The sequence below is a fragment of the Oryza brachyantha genome, chromosome 6 (genome assembly GCF_000231095.2).
Source record: "Oryza brachyantha chromosome 6, ObraRS2, whole genome shotgun sequence".
In the NCBI taxonomy this organism is placed as follows: Eukaryota; Viridiplantae; Streptophyta; class Magnoliopsida; order Poales; family Poaceae; genus Oryza; species Oryza brachyantha.
Genome location: NC_023168.2, coordinates 7,462,741 through 7,481,398, shown reverse-complemented (window position 1 = coordinate 7,481,398; position 18,658 = coordinate 7,462,741). Strand labels below are relative to the sequence as shown.

The following is an 18,658-nucleotide window of genomic DNA, read 5'->3' as shown; positions in this document are numbered from 1 at the left end:
CTTTCGAACATGCATATGTAACTTGAACATAAGTGACTTTTTTTTTCTTCTATATGACTGCAGGTTGATTTCTCTAAGACAATAGCTTCAACATTATGTTAGTTTTTTATTGATCATTTTAGAGGGATTAAACAGGTATCCCACACAGGACTAGTCATAAGACGAATTAGGATCACTACTATTGCCAAATCAGTCTTTAATTCCCTTGCCGAGTTTGGGCAAATCTGCATTAGAAAGTAGAAATATCTGAACACTAATATGGCTTGTCGGTTCAAAAAACGACTGAGTAATTTCTACTGGAAAGCGTTTTTAATTTCAAGAATTACTATGAGCTGTAAAAATCTAAAGCACAAGAAGTTGATTTTCTGACATTTCAGGACGCATTTAGATCTCTTGTTTATTGGCTTGATCTAGCAATACTTTACAATTTTTACAATCTTGAAGGCTAATGTTAGGCTGATTTGATAAACAATTGGTCTGTCAATAGCGCTAGATTGCTAGACTACTGCTATGTGAGCAGTTTTTAAAATTGTTTCATTTCTAAAATTGTTTCATTTCTAAGTGTAAAGTTATTTACCCTACTTTTCTTGATGATTCCCTTTGTCTAAAGTGATGCAGGATGTGAGCAGCAGAGAAATGCTACCTTTGATTAAAGAAGTTACTAAGGTGTGTTTAGATTGAGAAAATTTTTGAGAGAAGTGTCACATCAAATGTTTGACCGGACGTCGGAAGGAGTTTTTGGACACGAATGAAAAACCGAATTTCACGGCTAGCCTAGAAACCGCGAGACGAATCTTTTGAGCCTAATTAATCCGTCATTAGCACATGTTGATTATTGTAGCACTTATGGCTAATCATGGACTAATTAGGCTCAAAAGATTCGTCTCAAGATTTCTTCCATAGCTGTGCAATTAGTTTTTTGGTTCATCTATATTTAATGCTTTATTTAGGTGTCAAAAAATTCGACGTGATGTTTTTGGAAAAAAATTTAGAAACTAAACAATGCCTGAACATGTTTTAAACATTAGTACTATGGATATGAACGATCGTGCTACGAGACTGTTTTAAACAATAACCAGGCTACAATGATTAGCGAAGCAACAAAATATTATATAAAGATCTATGCATGTTTAATCGTGGATGCGTATATGCATCGAACAACATACAGACAATCAAACAAATAGCAACTGTGTAAGTTATTATACAATATATCTATTTTACTGGCTATATATGTTAAATAGATAGCTGCTATCTAGACTGGACTGTTGTACATGTCCTTATGTTGCATATAGACTGTTGTACGTATACTTATGTTGCACTACAAAATTTAAATAATAAAATTGCTTATTACTCATCGTATTCTAATCCAACAACAACCGATGAGAGGGAGGAGTCGACTCGAAGGAAAACGAGTACAGTATTAAAACGTTCTTCATTATTAAAAGGAAACCAACGAGTCCCTTCGTTTTCATCTTCTTCTACTCTGCGCGTTGCGTTCACCACCTCCGCCGCGCGCCCTCTTCCCACTCCCACCCCACCAGCTCGCCTCGCCTCGTCGCCGGCGCCCCCTCTTGGCCGCGATGCAGAAGACGGCGCAGGCCTGGTTCACCGGCGGCCCCGCCGCCCCCGCCCCCTCCTCACCCGAGTCGCAGCCCTCCCTCCTCGCGGACTGGAACTCCTACGCCGCCTCCCGCTCCGACGCCTCCTCCTCCTCCTCCCCGCTCCCCTTCGACATCGAGGCCGCCGTCCGCTCCGCCAACGACACCGTCTCCGGCACATTCAGCGTGTAAGCCCGCCCGCCGCCCTCCTCGCTCCCGCCAGATCTGATCCGCTCCCCTTCCCCCCCGAGCTGAGATCTCGGCCCGCGGTTATCAGCGATCGCCTTTCTTGATCCTGTTCACTGCAGGGTGACCAAGGGCGTGCGGGAGCTTCCGGGGAGCTTCCAGAGCGCGACGAGCAGCTTCCCCTCGGGGAAGGCCCTCATGTACTTCGGCCTCTTCCTCGCCAGCGGCATCTTCTTCGTCTTCATCGCGTTCGCGTTCTTCCTGCCCGTCATGGTGCTCATGCCGCAGAAGTTCGCCATCTGCTTCACGCTCGGATGCGCGCTCATCATCGCCTCCCTCTTCGCGCTCAAAGGACCCGCCAGCCAGTTCGCTCACATGACCTCCAAGGAGGTACGGCCAAATTGCTACGAATTGCTTTTGGTGTGGTGGTAGTTAAAATTTTTCTACATTTCAATTTTCATTTTCGAGTAGTAGTTTACTAGTTTTGTTTGGTAGTGAGGGAGTAGAGACGAAAATTCAGCACCAATTTGATCCTGCAAACAAATTTGGTTGAATGGACTAAGTATTTTGGAGCAGCAATTTTTACTCTCTGTGTTTGTTGTGAACTATTGAGCTCAATTATTTGCTCTATGCAGACAGTTCAAAATTTTCGGGCGTGCTGTTAGTGAATAACATTCCACCAGTAGAGCGTTTATCTTCCATATATCCAAAGATTCGAGGCGTTTTCTAGTATACACGACTATATAATTTACTATGTGGTGTTTTAAATTCTCTGCTGGATTAGGGGAACACTGGGTTTGTTTGGTTTGAATTGCCCTGATGAAATCCCTGTAGGCTGTAGATGACGAAATGTGAAGTATATGAACTAAAGCAATGTGTAGACAGACCATGACTGTTTGTAGCACACATATGTAGTTATACCCATGGGACTGGAAAAGAGCTAGAGAACAAAGCTTGGATGAATAAATGAATTGACTGGAAAAAAACGATTTTGCTGCTGTTTCTTTCTCTTTATTCTTTTGGATGGTTGTAATCTAGGTATCATATGAGTTGATCTGTCAATGATCCTTGTTAAAGAAGGGCTTTGTAAACATAGGAAAAGAAAAGATAAGAGTTTCTTGTTTTTGGAACAAGAGGCACTAATTAAGTGCTACAATTATGACGTAGTTTTTAGTCCATGAATGATAAAAGAGATCACCATCTACTCCCCAGGATAGAAGCTAATGTTTTCCTTATTATCAAGGGACCTACATGCTTTACGTCTGTTTATCTTACATCATGGGTGCACTTTTGTTTTGAAACATTTAGCGAAATGAAGAATCTTTATGAAGTACTCCCTCCATATTTAAATGTATGATGCTTTGACTTTTGGACATGAAGTTTGATCATTCGTCTTATTCAATTTTTGTTGGAAGCATCATTTACTTTTTTGACTTGTTTTATCCCTAAAATTAATTTAAGCACAATATAAATCTTTGAATATTTGTACTATTTTTTTGAATAAGACAAATTGACAAATGTCGAGTCTAAAAGTCTAAATGTCATACATTAAAACATGGAGGGAGTACACTACTATTTGAGCAGATCCAAAGAACTATGAGCAATACTATGAGAACTTTTTCATGGGAAAGGGGATCCTTGATCTTTCAAGTCAGAACTCTTTGATCATTGGCACTTGTGCTATTAAAATGTAAGAGTATAGTGTTGACAGTGTTGACATGGCTTCTTTTGCTTAGCCTCTTTTTTTGGTTTGGTTTGTCTGTTATCAGGTGCGACTGAAGAAAGCATCTTGTCATCCTTTTCAATTCATATCAATGAGATTCTTTATTGGCTCAATGCGAATGAATAACTTGATATGACCAAAGGCATTTATCTTTTTTGGCTCAATGCCAAAATATTTCTGAACTTTCTTTCATCGTAAGAAACTAGCTGGAAGTCTTTTCTCCCAAAATGGTTTCTGGTTTCAATGCAATCCTCTTGATTTCTATGAAAGGTTTTTGCCCAGTTTTACTAAAAAACTAGCCAGAATAGAGTGGATGGGAATGCTACAGGCACCAGCTTATTCTGCAATCCACGAAAACCAGAACAGTTTTACTGAATTTTTTTTTACTTGTACTTTTTACCAGTCCCTCTCCTTACGGCCTGTCAAAAGTTCCACTTTCCTGCCCATTGACATTTCAGTAATGCCATGATAGTCTACCATTAATTTGCACCTACCCATGACTATTGTGCCGGTTTTTCAGTCCAGGAGTAGTTTTTTCCTCAATCTTTACTATTGAGACCTTTGCTCATACTTTATAGAGTGCTAGTTCTGCTGCCTTCCTCTTGCATAAGCTGTGGATGAGGTGCTCAGGTTAGGGGTTGGCAGTTATCAAATACAAGTTGTCTGTCGCCATCTCTTTTCTCACTTGCATACATGATTCTTTTGCATTAGAAGATGCAAACAATTGGGACGGTTAGATGCATACTGTTTGACTTAAAAAGTGCAATTCCCTGGTTAGATCGTTGAACACAACTGCAATGCCCATAAGCACAATTCACTTTATTGGTAGATGCTTTGAGTGTACTATATATATGCATTGAAGTATATAATTCTTATTTCTCCATATCAGCTGGGAGATTTGCTCTAGGTATTGATTTGTTTTACCTGTACCACAATTTCACAAATGCTTACATATAATGGAAAATTTTGAATATCCATTAAAGGCCCATAAAGATGGTATAAGGGTGACCTTTATTTTGAAACAAGGATAGGTCTCTCGCGGAAGGTGTAGATTGAGAAGAGTCGATGCAAATTTCAGTGCACCATAGGAAGCTTATGACAATTAAATTAAATTTTATAAAGAATATTAGAATGGCTGCTTCTGCTGGCTCAAGTTTCTTACATAGTCAGCAATGCAATAACTTTGTGTTCCCATGGGTTTAAAATTTATCTTATATCTGATAAAAGAACATGCCTGTTCTTTTCAGAGGCTACCATTTACAGTGGGATTTATTGGATGCATGGTCGGTACAATTTATGTCTCTATGGTGCTTCACAGCTATTTCCTCTCGGTGATATTCTCCATCCTTCAGGTTCGTCCTTCCTCTGAACGGAAATTTTTACTTGTGTATATTTTGTGTTATCATAGGATGGCAAGTGCTCTTTTCGGGGAAAAAAAGGCAACTAATGGAAATCATACTTACACAAACAATATTTAGGCCGTCTCATCACTTTGCATAAGCAATTCCATGGAGCATGCCATATTTTTGTGAGTGACCTCCTTTTGTTACAGGTTCTAGCTCTTGGTTACTACACCATATCCTACTTTCCTGGGGGTTCCAGTGGATTGAAATTTATCTCATCAAGTCTCTTGTCATCTGTAACAAGCTGTTTTGGCCGATAACCTGAGTAGGATGAACAGCTACGTAATCACATATTCTGGGTTTTACCTGCAATATTTTTGTATGTAGTACTGATCAACGATAGAGAAATTGTGACACCCCTCCCCCTACTCATGCCTTCTGTTTAGATTAAGATTTTTATGAAGGGAAAATGTCTGTTGTGCTTATGTACCCTAAGGTTCCTTTTATGGTTATATTGTGGAAATAAAGATGTACTTCAGCTAGTCAAAGGAAAAATTTTCCGAGATGAACTTGGAACTGGATAGTTCTGTGCTGTTGTGCCTCTTCTGTTTTTGTTAATACATTCGTAAAGGTTAAACTGCTGTTCTGCCAGCACCTACTGCAAACTCCCTGGTACCTTTCAAAATTCAGTGACCTGAAGAAACATCATGCCTTTTTATCGTTACATACTGGTAGAATACATATTGCAGGTGGGAGATTACAAACTTGTTCAATTTGTAAGTCTTGTATTCAGTTTCATAGTAAGTGCAAAATAAAACTAACCAAGCTTGGAATTTTCCTGCAATTCATTCAGTTACATAGTTTGCACAGTTCACGAAAGATTTCAACCCTTATCTTTGCTACTGCCTCCACAAATTGTAACGCCAGAGCTGACTGCATGGTAATAATTTGGTTAGTGTTTTGTCCAACAAAACTGAACTCACCACATCATTTGTATAGATTTTTTAAGGACAATTATTTTGGACCATTTGTGGAACATTAATCCAACCGTAACATTTTCTCCTACTTCATAGGTGGTAAGATATCATTTGTTAACATTAAATTCTTAAATGTGTAGAGATTTAAATTGTGTTTCCTTATTTTAATGTATAGAAATTTAAATTAGGTATAATAAATCAGCAACTCCAAAATTTTACATTAAATTTTATTTCAATATCCCTGTAATTTCATTAATTCGGATTTTTGAATTACATTTCATTTGTTTTTCTCATATGACAAACAAACAATCGGTTGTTCATACAAAATTCAATTTTGCACATTTTTATACTGTAAATACTATATAAATTTATTAGATATTTGAGAATCAAACTTAATAGGTAGGCCCAATTTATACATGTTTGTCGCTTGTTTGGGCATATTGCATGCATGCATGAATGATTAATCAAGGAAAGATAATTGTGTTCTAAATACTTAGCCATGATGTATAAATGGAGGTGACAATATGTTCATATCAAGAAATAAATGGCTGTGATTTGTCGTGCCTCTCTTACATACCACTTAGGCATGATATAAGATATAATTTATGAGTGAAATTCATCTAATTAAGAGTATACTTGGCTCATAAATTATATTTTATATCTATATTCCTATAAAATATACTCCTATAGAAATAAACAGGGATGACGGTGAGTGATTAATTTGCCACTGTCACTGTCCTACCCTACTAATTGTAGAAAAAAAATAGAATTGAAATAAAGGACCTACATATAATAACAAATATATTTACTAATTAAGAAATGATATATACAGTGATATAATAACTGCTTAATGATTGTTTTGTTTCATTAAAATAGTGTTGCAATATGGTAATATGCTAGTACTGTTCCAAACTATCTTTAGAGCACGTATGGTCTGAACCTCTACCATGACTCCTTGGACCACATAGCTTCTCTCTCACGAAAGGACATTCCCAAATGCCGATATTTATTATAGATATCCCACGTATTTTAGTGCCATTAAATTCAGAAAATCCAGGAAAAACAATAAAAATAAAATAGACCACCTTTTCAAAAATTAATAAAAATACTATGAATTGCATTAAATTGAATTGTGAATTATTGAAGTTTTTTTCCTATGAATAAAATTCTTTCCATAAATTTAATATTTTTTAAATAAAATCGGTCCCATATCTTTGTGTGCCCTTATTAATGATGATCGATTTTTCTACGAACTATAAATCTATATAAGGAAAGAAGTAAACTTTCTCGTTTTCTCTCATTATGAATTTGTGATCACATTTTGTGAATGTGCCGGCCGTACTAATTGGTCGGCGTTAGCTTTGAAATTCCCATCTCAATGTGAAATTCGCATATGAAACATACAGCCATTGATGCCGACACAGCATGGCATCATGTCACTTCAAGATTTGAAAGGATGACAAGAACTAAATGGAAAGTGTTTTTAAGCCTTTAAAAGGTGTATATATATGACTCAACTAGCTATAACTCATCATGAAAAAGAGAGAAATTTGCCGCTGAGTTTGCCACAGCTCAATATACCATTGAGCCAATGATTTTTCAAAAAAAAAAAACCTTAAGGATCCCCATATACATGCAATGTTAACATTGATTTATACTCTTAAAAGTTTCAATAAATTATGAAATTTTTTACATAGCTCCCTATACGATATAGAAGTTTTTTATGAGAGGGATAAATTCGGTTTTTTATAGTGGATGATTTAAATATTTTCACGTTAAAGTGGAGAATATGAAACGAAGGAGGACGACTCTTTTAAGTAATACGATTATAGCTAGTTTGGTGAAATGGCTGGCACTACATGTTTAAGGCTATAGATTTAACGATTGATTTAAGCTACAGTACTACGAACCCACGTATTTTGCAGCAAATTCATGTCACTAGAAATTTCATCCAATGGCTTATTTGACTTTTGAGTCTAAGTGACGTACGTACCGAGTAAATTTGAGCAAATTTTCAGGGGGAAACGCCGAATTTATCCTAGTTTTTTTTATTGTGAATGTCTGGTGTAAAGCTTGTCAATACCATATATTAAGGGGGGAGATGGTTTTTCATGGAAAAAAGTCAAATAACATATTACAAATGAAAAATAACATGTAAATAAAACTTTTATATATACGTGTTTTTAGAGATCTAAAAGTCAAAGTTAAAAAATAAACTATGATAAAAAATAGTAAGATCTACTTCACGTTTAAAGTTAAATTTTAAATTTTAGCTGATAATTATAAGGATAAGAAAAAGTGAAAAGATGTACCGATCGATAGTGTTACAGTGACATCTGATGCAAACAAGCAGCTAGCATATATCCCGGCCTACACATGCACCCATATGTTACATACTTGTATCATCATATCGCCACCGCTCTAACTGTCACTCTCGATCATGTGCTGTGCAGTTTAGTTGCTTGCTAAAATTTAAACAGTTGCTGATGCATGAATCATGATGATAATTATAAGCAGCATTTGTAGCAGTACATATATGGAAGCTGGGCTTTGACTGCACTCACAGAAAATAACAACCTAACAAGCTAGCTGAAACCTGAAAGGGAAGAAAGCTAGTTGCTTGCTCACATGGCCGTGCCGATATGGTTCATCTTGCTGGCCACCCTCGGCGCCGTCCATGTCGCCGCCGCCGTCTTCCGCCTCATCGCCGTCCTCTCGTCCGGCCTGCGCCGTCCCAAGGACCTCCGCCGCCGCTACGGCGAGTGGGCCGTCGTCACGGGGCCGACGTCCGGCATCGGCCGGGCCATGGCGCTGGAGCTCGCGGCTCGCGGCCTCGACGTCGTCCTCGTCGGCCGTGACCGCGCCAAGCTCCGGGAAGTCGCCGACGCCGTCACCCGGTCCCACGGCGTGCGGACCAAGACCGTGGTGTTCGACTTCTCCCTCGTGTCCACCGTGCAAGGTATGGAGACAGTACGTAGCAAAGTTAATGTGTCCATGGCCGCCACGCCATGCGTATGATCCATTGTCGTCGATCGTCTGATCTTCTCCTCCATCTCCGGCGGGCGTGCATGTGTAGGTGAGAAGGCGATGGCGGCGCTGAGGGAGGCGGTGGAGGAGGTGGACGTCGGGGTGCTGGTGAACAACGCCGGGGTGGTGAAGCCGGGCGCGATGTTCCTGCACGAGGCGGACGTGGAGGCGTGGGTGAGGATGATTCGGGTGAACGACCTGGCCCTGACGAAGGTGACGGCGGCGGTGCTGCCGGGGATGGTGGAGCGCCGGAGGGGCGCCGTCGTCAACATCGGCTCGGCGTCGTCGTCGGTCCTCCCCTCCTTCCCTCTCTACTCCGTCTACGTCGGCACCAAGGCGTACGTACTCACGCATTGCATGCACATTTTGTAAAACCGAGAATGCTGCTATTAAATATACGTTGCAAAAAAAAAGTCAAATATCTTATATTATGAAACGGAAGTAGTACCTCAAGACTTTTTTTTATTTAACGTGATTGTCTTTTAGATCTATATTTCATCATTCTTCTTATTCAATAGTTTTATATAAATATGTAAAATTATAAATTATTTTTAAAGTTTCTTTAGCAATAAATCAATTCAGAACGAAATAATTAATTATTAATTATATAATATGAATTAATGGTGTAAAAAAATCCAGATGGAGTAAGTTTTACTGGTAATTAAGCAGCTGATTGTTTATGCTTTGATACGTATGAAAATATATTCTAATACTTTATAAAATAAATAAAATGTTTTTAAAATGCGTCACATGTGCATTTTTTATGGAGAATATTCAACATATTATGTTACACGTGTATATGTATTTACATTTGACTGTTTCTTATTATTAAGAAGTTTAAGAGCTAATTTGCAAATTTTGTTGTGAAAGTAGGTGTTCTGCTATATTCACTGCCACATGGAAGTGTTTTTAGCAAGTGGAGTGATCATTCACTTGTTTGTTGCATGTTACCTAAATAGTATTTAACAAAATATATTAATACGAGTAATATCACTTTACAAACATTTAATTTTAAATTTGACTTATATAAGTTGCAAGAGAAATAACAAATATAATTGTGAATGTTCATGTACTAGTTTCAGGCTTTTAGGTCAATTTGGGTTTTACAACGTGTAGAACTCGGACTTGAACGTGAATTTTATAAAGTGATATATATCATATTAATATATATTATTCTTTTTTGAACTTCTAGTGATTATTAAGGGACATTACCACAGAACTAAAGAATGTCATTGCATTTGTGCCAGCTCACCAATACTCGTCGTTGACATATGACATATCCAAAACCAGGCACCTGCGTGTCCAAATTAATAATCGTCACAAATGAGGACATATTTGTGTCGGGTCTGATTAATAATCATCACAAATGAGGATATTTGTGCCGCGTATTTGAAAGACCTGACACAAAATGCTAATTCATTTGTGTTGGGTATAAAACATATCCGAAAATGGAAGGTAATATTGTATATTTGTGCTAGATACAGATACCTCATTTATACCAGGTATAATAAATATCCAAAATAATGGGCATGAATACATTTTGTGGGGTATATATAAGAACGACACAAAAGTGGGACCTCAATTGTGTCGTGTATAAAAATATCCAAAATAATATGCGGGAAACTCCTATTTGTGTCAGATCTTATTATTACCCGGTAAATATGGGTTGAGCCGAGCCCATAGAGTCGACTCGGTTGTACAGTGCCTCCCTCTAGTTTTTCTATCCTCTATCTCTAGCCCCCTTGTTTTCTTATCTCTCCCCTCCATCTCCTTCTCATTCTTATGCCGGCCATGGCCATGGCCGGCAAGGCGCGCACGACGCCAAGCTGGAGTGTCACCCCGACGCATTCCTCATCAGCGAGAAGAGTGACAAGTACCTGCACCTCATCCTACCGAAGGGCGCGATAAATGACTATTTGCTCAACCTGGCCGGGCCAGAGGTGCCTCCTCCTTCCTCAAGGTCCCGTTGCTACCCCCACCATCATCTCCATCTCCTTTCCCTCTAGCTCTGTCGGTTGGGACGGCTAGCTCCCTCCCCTGCTCTCGAATTGCGGCGACCCCTTCCTCGAGCTTGGGCTATCAGATCTGGCCACCACGAACTCAGGGGCCACTAGATCCACCTCCCACGAGCTTGGAAATGGTTAGATCTGACACCCACTAGCTTGAGTTTGGCTAGATCCATGCATCATAGGCATGCTTGATGTCAATAGTTAGGTGGGTAGGCTTCTCCACACACACGGCAGCGGCGGTGGTGACAATGGGGTGGGTTGTGTATGTTTCTTATGATTATTATGATATGTGATCTTGTATGCTTCTGATTTAATATATGACATGTGGTTCTGTAACATCGATTCCTAGTTTGAGATATATATTTCTAGTTTGATATGTGACATGGTGTTCCTCGGTTCTACGAGGTTTGACCCATTTCTTGGGGTTTCGATGGGGTTCATGTGGGTGGCTGGGTGGGGGAGGGAGTTGTTGAGCTCCATGCATCAGCTCGATTCAAGCCGATGCATCGAACCAACAATGTTTTGTTTTAATTCCTGTGACATCATCAATGCTAGGTCTTATATCCGGCACAAATAGGTTGCCCTCATTAGTGCCGGGAATTCGTGCTAGATCCATATGTACACGACACTCAGACACTAATGAGGGTTAATAATCGGCACGAATGACTTCTTTTGTAGCAGTGTGACATGCAAGAAAATAGTGGACGTTTACATATGTGCTAAATAACCATTCCCTCACTCACTTCCACTGCTCTTTTTGAAGAGTATAAATTAATTTTGCTAGATGAGAAAAATAAGGAATTGAGAACTGTTTGTTTCTTGTTGAGGACAGATATGTTGCTGAATTCTCGAGGGGCCTCTCCGTGGAGTACAAGAGCAAAGGAATCGACGTGCAATGCCAGGTCGTTAACGTTGCTAGATGTTGTTATTTGGCGAGTGGCAGCTACTCTAAAAATCTCTATAGTACTCTAAAAAATTCTGAATATATATTTTCCCCAAATTATAAAATTAACTCAATACCTATACTATACAGAATCTAGAAATGAAACAATGGTTACACAATATTTTTTTTTAAAAAACTCAATATATTTTTTCTCTATATATACTCCCTCTGTATTTTTTATTTGACGTCGTTGACTTTTGATCTTTACCGTTTGTCTTATTAAAAAAATATAATCATTAATTACAGGTGCCGTTCCTGGTGGACACGAAGATGATATCGGCAGCTGTGAGGGGCAAATACGTGCCGCTGGTGGTGACGGCGGAGGAGTACGCCCGGGCGGCGGCGCGGAGCATCGGCGACGGGCGGCGGGTGTGCGTGCCCAACACGGCGCACCGGCTCCAGCAGCTGCTGCTGCGGTGCACCCCGGAGTTCGCCGTCGACTGGTGCCTCCTGCGGCTCCACCTGCACCACCGCGCCGTCTTTCGGGCCATTAGGTCCTCCTCCGGCCGGCGCTACTCCTCCACACACCGCACCCCGGATGGTGGCCAGCCAGCAACTAATTAATTAATTAATTAATTAATTAACTAATTAGTTAATTAATTAGCGGGCGATCTGTTGTTATGGAGGCACCAACTACTATTTTCTATATAAAATTTGGTATCGATCAGTACATTTTAAGAATGATAAAATTGCTCCGATTTAACGCACCGGCCACTAGCTAGCAAGCCGTTATTAAGTGTTGAATGGCGTAATTAAAATATGCGCAATCAGACGATATGTGCTCATTTTGGTCATTGATGTTATGGTGATCATGGCCATCGGTGATCGGAGAGGAGTAGCGATAATAAATGGTGTCGTTGAATGATGTCCTACAATATGCGTAGCAAGAGTGTCAGACCACACAGTATAGGGTATATATATTTCGTTTTTAAGGAAGAACATGTGTTCATTTTGGTTGATCTACTGCCTCCGTCCCATGGAGAGGTTATTTTTGCACCGTTCAACGTTTAACCGTCTGTCACTTATTAACAAAAGTTTTATGATTCGTATTTTTATTGTTATTAGATGATAAATCATGAATATTATTTTATGTGTGACTATTTTTTTAACTTTTACATAAAGTTTTCAAATAAACAAACGGTCAAATGTTGGATACGAAAATCCTAGAAAATATTTTTCTACTATGGTACTGAGACCCACCGCCTCGTCGCAAAATCTAGGTTTTTGCCTCCTCCTCCATACTGCGTCGTCACTCATTGTCTACTCCGTCCCGCTCGCTAGCGTGCACCAGTGATCAGGAAAGCAGGTCTCTGAAACCCCGATGTCCTGCATTGGGAGAAGACGTCAATAAGGTTTTTGGGTAGCGCGTTACGCGACTACTCGCTGATTTTTTACAACGGCTCGTCTTTCTCACGCTCAAGGGTTGTGTGCTGATGACAACATCCAACACAACATTTCTTTTGTATGCATTGTTACTCGTCAATACGATCCACAACAAAACCAAAACACTCGGTACATAAATGCTTGGTTCCTCATCAATACGATTCACAATACAACTAAAATACTCGGTACATGTTAAGCATATTTCTTATATGTGTGATCTGTTCATGTTTGACTATCTAGTTACATGTATAGATTGAAAGATGCAAGTATCGTAGTTTATAAGGTTAATGTCGTAATTTATTTATTTTTAAAATAAATTAAATCATTCTATGCTTATATATTCGACATACATGTGGTGTCCAAGATTTAGAAATTAAAAGTTGATCTTACGTGATGAACCATTCTTTATATGGGGTAGGGTTAGCACCCTAGATTTTGTTGTTTTCCACGCACACACTTTTTAAACTACTAAACGATGCGTTTTTTTAAAAAACCTATATAAAAATTGCTTAAAAATTCATTTCAACATGTCGACGATTGATGTCGGCAATAAACTTATAGGGTGGTTATTGGGCTCGGAACTCGATGGTCAAGACGAAGAAGGAAATAATTTACCCAGGTTTAGGCTCTCGGCCAGGCCAGATAACACCCTAATCCTGCTTGGCTGTATTGGATATGTATGACCGTCCTCCCTGTGGGGGTGCTCGTAACCCCTTATATAATAAGAGGTAGGGCTTACAGATATGGTAGAGTAATAATCTGACAAGACTAAGATCTATCCTATTTCGGTTACAACTCGGATCCAGTATATATGACATGCAATCCGACAGTTACCAAACTCCGGTTGATACCGTACAGATATAATCTTCTTCCTATTCGGCACTCTACAACTGTATATATTCATGTCGTCTACGGATACTCATAGTATAGGTATTCCACATTAGCCTCCGGAGTCATCCATAGCAACGTAAATCGTTCGTGTAGATGGCTAGATCATCATAAACTTCTTTACATAGTATGTTTGACAACATCCGAGTGTTTCCCGAGCGCTTCCTGAGTGCTTCTCAAGTGATCCCGATTAATCCATAATGATTGTAGAGGCTGTGGAGGGCTCTGAATTGAAGAAAGAAATAGGTGCACCTATTATATGTAGCCCCCGACTCTATGCTTAAATGCGTAACAATTAAACATAGAGTCATCTATGGACTATTACCCAAAAGGCATTCTCAAAGTTTCGAGTTTCCCGACTCGAGCAACACTGTTCCGAGTGCTTTCGGACCCGAATGGTATCCAACTCTGGCTGCTCTCTCTAAGCATTTTGTACCCGAGTGGTTTGGAGATGGTTTTTGTGATGTGTCTCCCCAGACATATAATTTAAAATTATGTTCTGCCTGCTAGGGTAGGTTACACAAAATTGCTTAACCGTTATAGTCGAGTAGTTAGTACCAAGTACATTCGGGTTTACTCAAAGTTTAGGCACATAATGAAAAGCGCAATTAAGTGTCATGGGCGATATCGTCCAATGCCTGTGTAAATACAGCTGTAGGCCCGAAATATTGGCGCACCGTCCACTCCTAGTTTGTAAATGAAATTACGGAATTTATGTTACCGTTTGGCATAACCATAGAATTCGCAACATGCCTTAAAAGGTGGCATGGTATCAATTGTGCCAGCACCGAAAATCTCGATCCGTTTTACTCGCGAGGAGACACAACAAGACTTAGCCCATTCCAACAGAAACTTTTCGAGCCGTTGGGCTCGTTAACGGCTCATTTATCTTTTCCATTGCCCTGCCTCTTCATCTTCTTCTTCGCCACCACCATTTCAGTCCCTCCTCTCTGCTCTCTTAGTGCTCCGGCGAACTCGCTGTGCCCAAACCCTATTTCAAGCCCACGAGCCCACATCTCGTTCACCCCACCAACAGATCGCCTCCCTTCGCCGAGCCTCAGCCTTTCCATCCGCCATGGCCTGGCACACCTCGATGAACATGGAGCAGAACCTAACGGTGATGACAAAGGTCAGATTGATTCTGGGGAAGAAACTCCTCGGGTGCTGCTGGTCCTGCCGTCCTCGGTGAGAAATTCCGAACCCCTTACTCTAGGAAGATTGTTGTTTTCAAGCCTTTTTTTGAGCAAGGCTTCGACATTCCTGTATATTCTTTCTTCTGGGGTTTACTGGATTTCTATGGCATCGAGCTCCACCATCTGAACCCCAACTCCATCCTTCAATTTTTTGTTTTTGTATATGTGAAACCTTCCTCAGCATCCCTTCCCACTTCAACCTATTCCACCACCTCTTCACCGTTAAGCCCTAGCTGAATAAGCTGAGGCCCTCAACGAATTGGGGCGCCGACATTCAGCTCAAGGAAGGGTGCAAGAAAGCCGGGTTCACCCCCCCCCCCATTAAGTCTTCCCTGAAGGGCTGGCACCAAGGTTCAACTTACCATATTTGTGTCTGTGCCGCGCTTAGCGCGGTAGCACGGTTATCGCACGGTAACCGTGGATCCTGCAAAAACCGTGATGAATTTGAAAATAAAATAATTGAATTCAAACCTTGTCGGTAAATTCGGTAACCGAACGGTTTGTCGCGGTTACCGCGTGTTTTCGCATGGTAACCACGGCTAATGCGTGCCAAAACAACGTATGAGAACGGCAGAAACCGTGCAAAACCGCGCAGTTTCGGCTGCGAAAACCGCGGTTTCCGCGAGAAAACTGCGGGGAGAAGAATTTTTAAAAATTTGTGAGATGTCAAATGCAAAAAAACATTAAAAAATCTGAAAAATACAGAAAATAAGAAAAATATTTTGTGACTATATTTGTGACATTTAGGACATGTAGGAAAATAAGAAAATTTTGACATGACATTTTCTAAATTCTTCACATTACAACATACACTGTCATATGACACTTCACCAAATAATTCATAGCAATAACAAGTAACAACAACTTTATTTTAATTACTGCGTCACAAATATACCTACTAACCATTATTACGAACAAAACTACTATGTACGTACTAACATGCACATATAATTTTTCTCCATACATAATTTCCCAATATCCATCATTGTATATTTGTATTTCAACATTATGTACAACGTATGTCTAGTACAAATTAATAATGACTCAACAACAAAATATTATTAACCATCTTCTTACGAAATACTACTTGCAATAGGCTATTTTTTATTTTTTCCTTCGAAATTTTTGGTTATGATTTTTAATTGCACAGAAAATACACCTTTTTCATGAATTTCTTTGAGAGAACTATATTATATATCAACCTATACAACATATATTTTTTCCATTAGATTTCCTTAAAAATTTTAAATTCTCCTCAAATTTAAACTTAAAACCACGGTACATACCGTACCGAGCCTCCGCAGGATGGCTGGTTACCGCAGTAAGTTGAACCCTGGCTGGTGCGCTCTTCGGTTTTATTGCTAGAATTTGAACAATTCCCTTCCTCCTTTCATCGGACATGCTCTTGCCATCTAGGAGTCATGGTCTTCCTTGCCGTCTTCGGACGAGATGGTGCAAGTCAACGCCCTGCTCAACCTAGTTAAGAACTTGAAGTCGGCGGGCTTGACCGGTGTTTTTGCCACTTTGCATTTTATCCCACGCAGGATCCAGCCCCTCAAAGATCGGGTCCACTATGCTTTCGATTATCTTGGATGCAATGGCCCAACTCGGGAGACTAACGAGGTGCTCTCGAAGGACCTCATCAAGAGCCGGGTCTCTGGGCTATTCTAGCCTGGTACCCTCATCTCGAGTTAGCCATCTGACTTTCCTCCCCCTTACCATGTGGGGAACGCGCCACCTACGGTAAGACAACTTTCTCGAGTGATATTGGCTTGCTTTTGAGGATTGTACCAAAGTATCGACTTCGTGCATGTTTTTGTTGCTGCAGGACCGCCACCAATTTCTTTCTTATCGTCCCAGCCGGCCAGTGCCCGAGCTCAAGTGGGCTGCTAAAGCGTCAGCCGACGAACCAACAGTGAAGAGGATTGCATTCGATCCGGACACTGAATTGTCCGAGGCAATCGAAGATGCAGATGCCTCGAGTCCACAGCGATCCCCTAGCCCTCCACCTCTCAGACGGCTACGCAAGCCAGCTTTTAGGCAAGGGGTCCAGGTATGCCATCTCTGCGAGTCGATTAATATACTATGAGGGGTTCGTCACTTTGGTGTGTTTGATCATGTAGGAGGGCTAGTGATATTGACCTGGCTGGCTCGGCACAGGAAACTGCTTCCAAGCCAGCTATCGATGCAGCCCCAACCGAGGCCGGGGCGACGGCTGGCCAACCCGGCCCGACATCTTCTCTAGTCCTCTCCTCTACCACCGTGCCAGCGACCCCAACTGCAAGCTGTCACATCCTAAGTTTTACCCTAGCCAAAAAATGAATTAAATAATGCATTAAAAATAAATTGTTAATTAAAGTTCAAGAGAAAAACAGTGTAAATTAATTTAATTAATTGGAAGCTTCTTGGATATTTTAAAATGTCCCAAAAGCATTTTAAATTATTAATAGGATTTAAACTTAAATGTTAGTAAATAAAATTTGCTTTAATAGGATTTAAACTTGGAGGTAAATCTGTTTTCCTTCTCCCTTTTTCCCATTTCTTTTTCCTCCCCTTTTCTTTTTTTTCCTTCTTTTTCCCTTGCTTCCCTTTTTCTCTTTTTCCTTCCTCTCTTTCCTTTCTTTTTGTTCTAGTCGGATGGGCCGGCAGCCTATCACCTTCCTCTCTCCCAGCCGGCCCATTCCTTCCTCCTCTCTAGCCCATCTTCCCCTCCTCTCTCTTTCCCTCTCTCGCAATGGGCCAGCCGAAGGCCACGGCCCAAGCACCACCGCGCTCACCCCTCACGTGCGCACCTAAGTCTGGGCTGCCTTCCTCCTCCCGGTGAGACTGACAGGTGGGGTCTACCTGTCAGCCCCGTCTTCCTCCTCTAGCCACCGCCCACGCCTTGCCGCCGCCGGCCTCCCCCCGACCCGATCTGGATCTGAAGAGGGTGGAGAGAGAGTGGGTGGATGGGGGAGGGAAGAGGAGGAGAGAGAACTGCAGCAGGTATAGTAGCATGATGTAAGCGAGCTATAAGCATATTTTAAATAGATAAGAGGAGAGAGAGAAGGGAGAAGAGAGGTAGACTAGCTGCACACGGGTTTTGAGACAAAATATGTGTATGATATGTGGGATCATGTATTGATATTTTGTAAATAATTATTGTATAAATTAGCTATTAGATTAACTACAGATAAATATACTATTGAACTTGCTCTAAAGGAGAGTGGTCCAGGCCAAAAAAAAAATTCGAGCTGGCATCCAAACCACGGGTTCACACGGTGAATACTCTATGACTCCAGCCGCTTGCATCGAGGAAAGAAAAGTCCTAAGCACTTTTTTTTTCTAGGTGGCATGCTACATCTAGCTAACACGTGGATGGCTGGCACAATGACTTACTCCCTCCATC

General features: G+C 40.6%; 2 protein-coding genes across 2 annotated transcripts; both read left to right on the top strand.

Moving 5' to 3' along the window:
- Positions 1–1,468: 1,468 nt before the first annotated feature.
- Positions 1,469–5,536, top strand: LOC102703500 (protein transport protein sft2). The gene is made up of 4 exons (XM_006655965.3): positions 1,469–1,786; positions 1,907–2,174; positions 4,755–4,859; positions 5,060–5,536. The coding sequence occupies exons 1-4, from the start codon at positions 1,581–1,583 to the stop codon at positions 5,168–5,170; spliced, it is 690 nt and encodes a 229-aa protein (XP_006656028.2). The 5' UTR covers positions 1,469–1,580; the 3' UTR covers positions 5,171–5,536.
- Positions 5,537–8,452: 2,916 nt separating this feature from the next.
- On the top strand, positions 8,453–12,370 carry LOC102718658 (very-long-chain 3-oxoacyl-CoA reductase 1-like). Its single transcript, XM_040524927.1, has 4 exons — positions 8,453–8,786; positions 8,904–9,192; positions 11,696–11,765; positions 12,053–12,370. Exons 1-4 carry the CDS (start codon positions 8,456–8,458, stop codon positions 12,368–12,370), a joined length of 1,008 nt encoding a protein of 335 aa, XP_040380861.1. The 5' UTR covers positions 8,453–8,455.
- Positions 12,371–18,658: the final 6,288 nt, after the last annotated feature.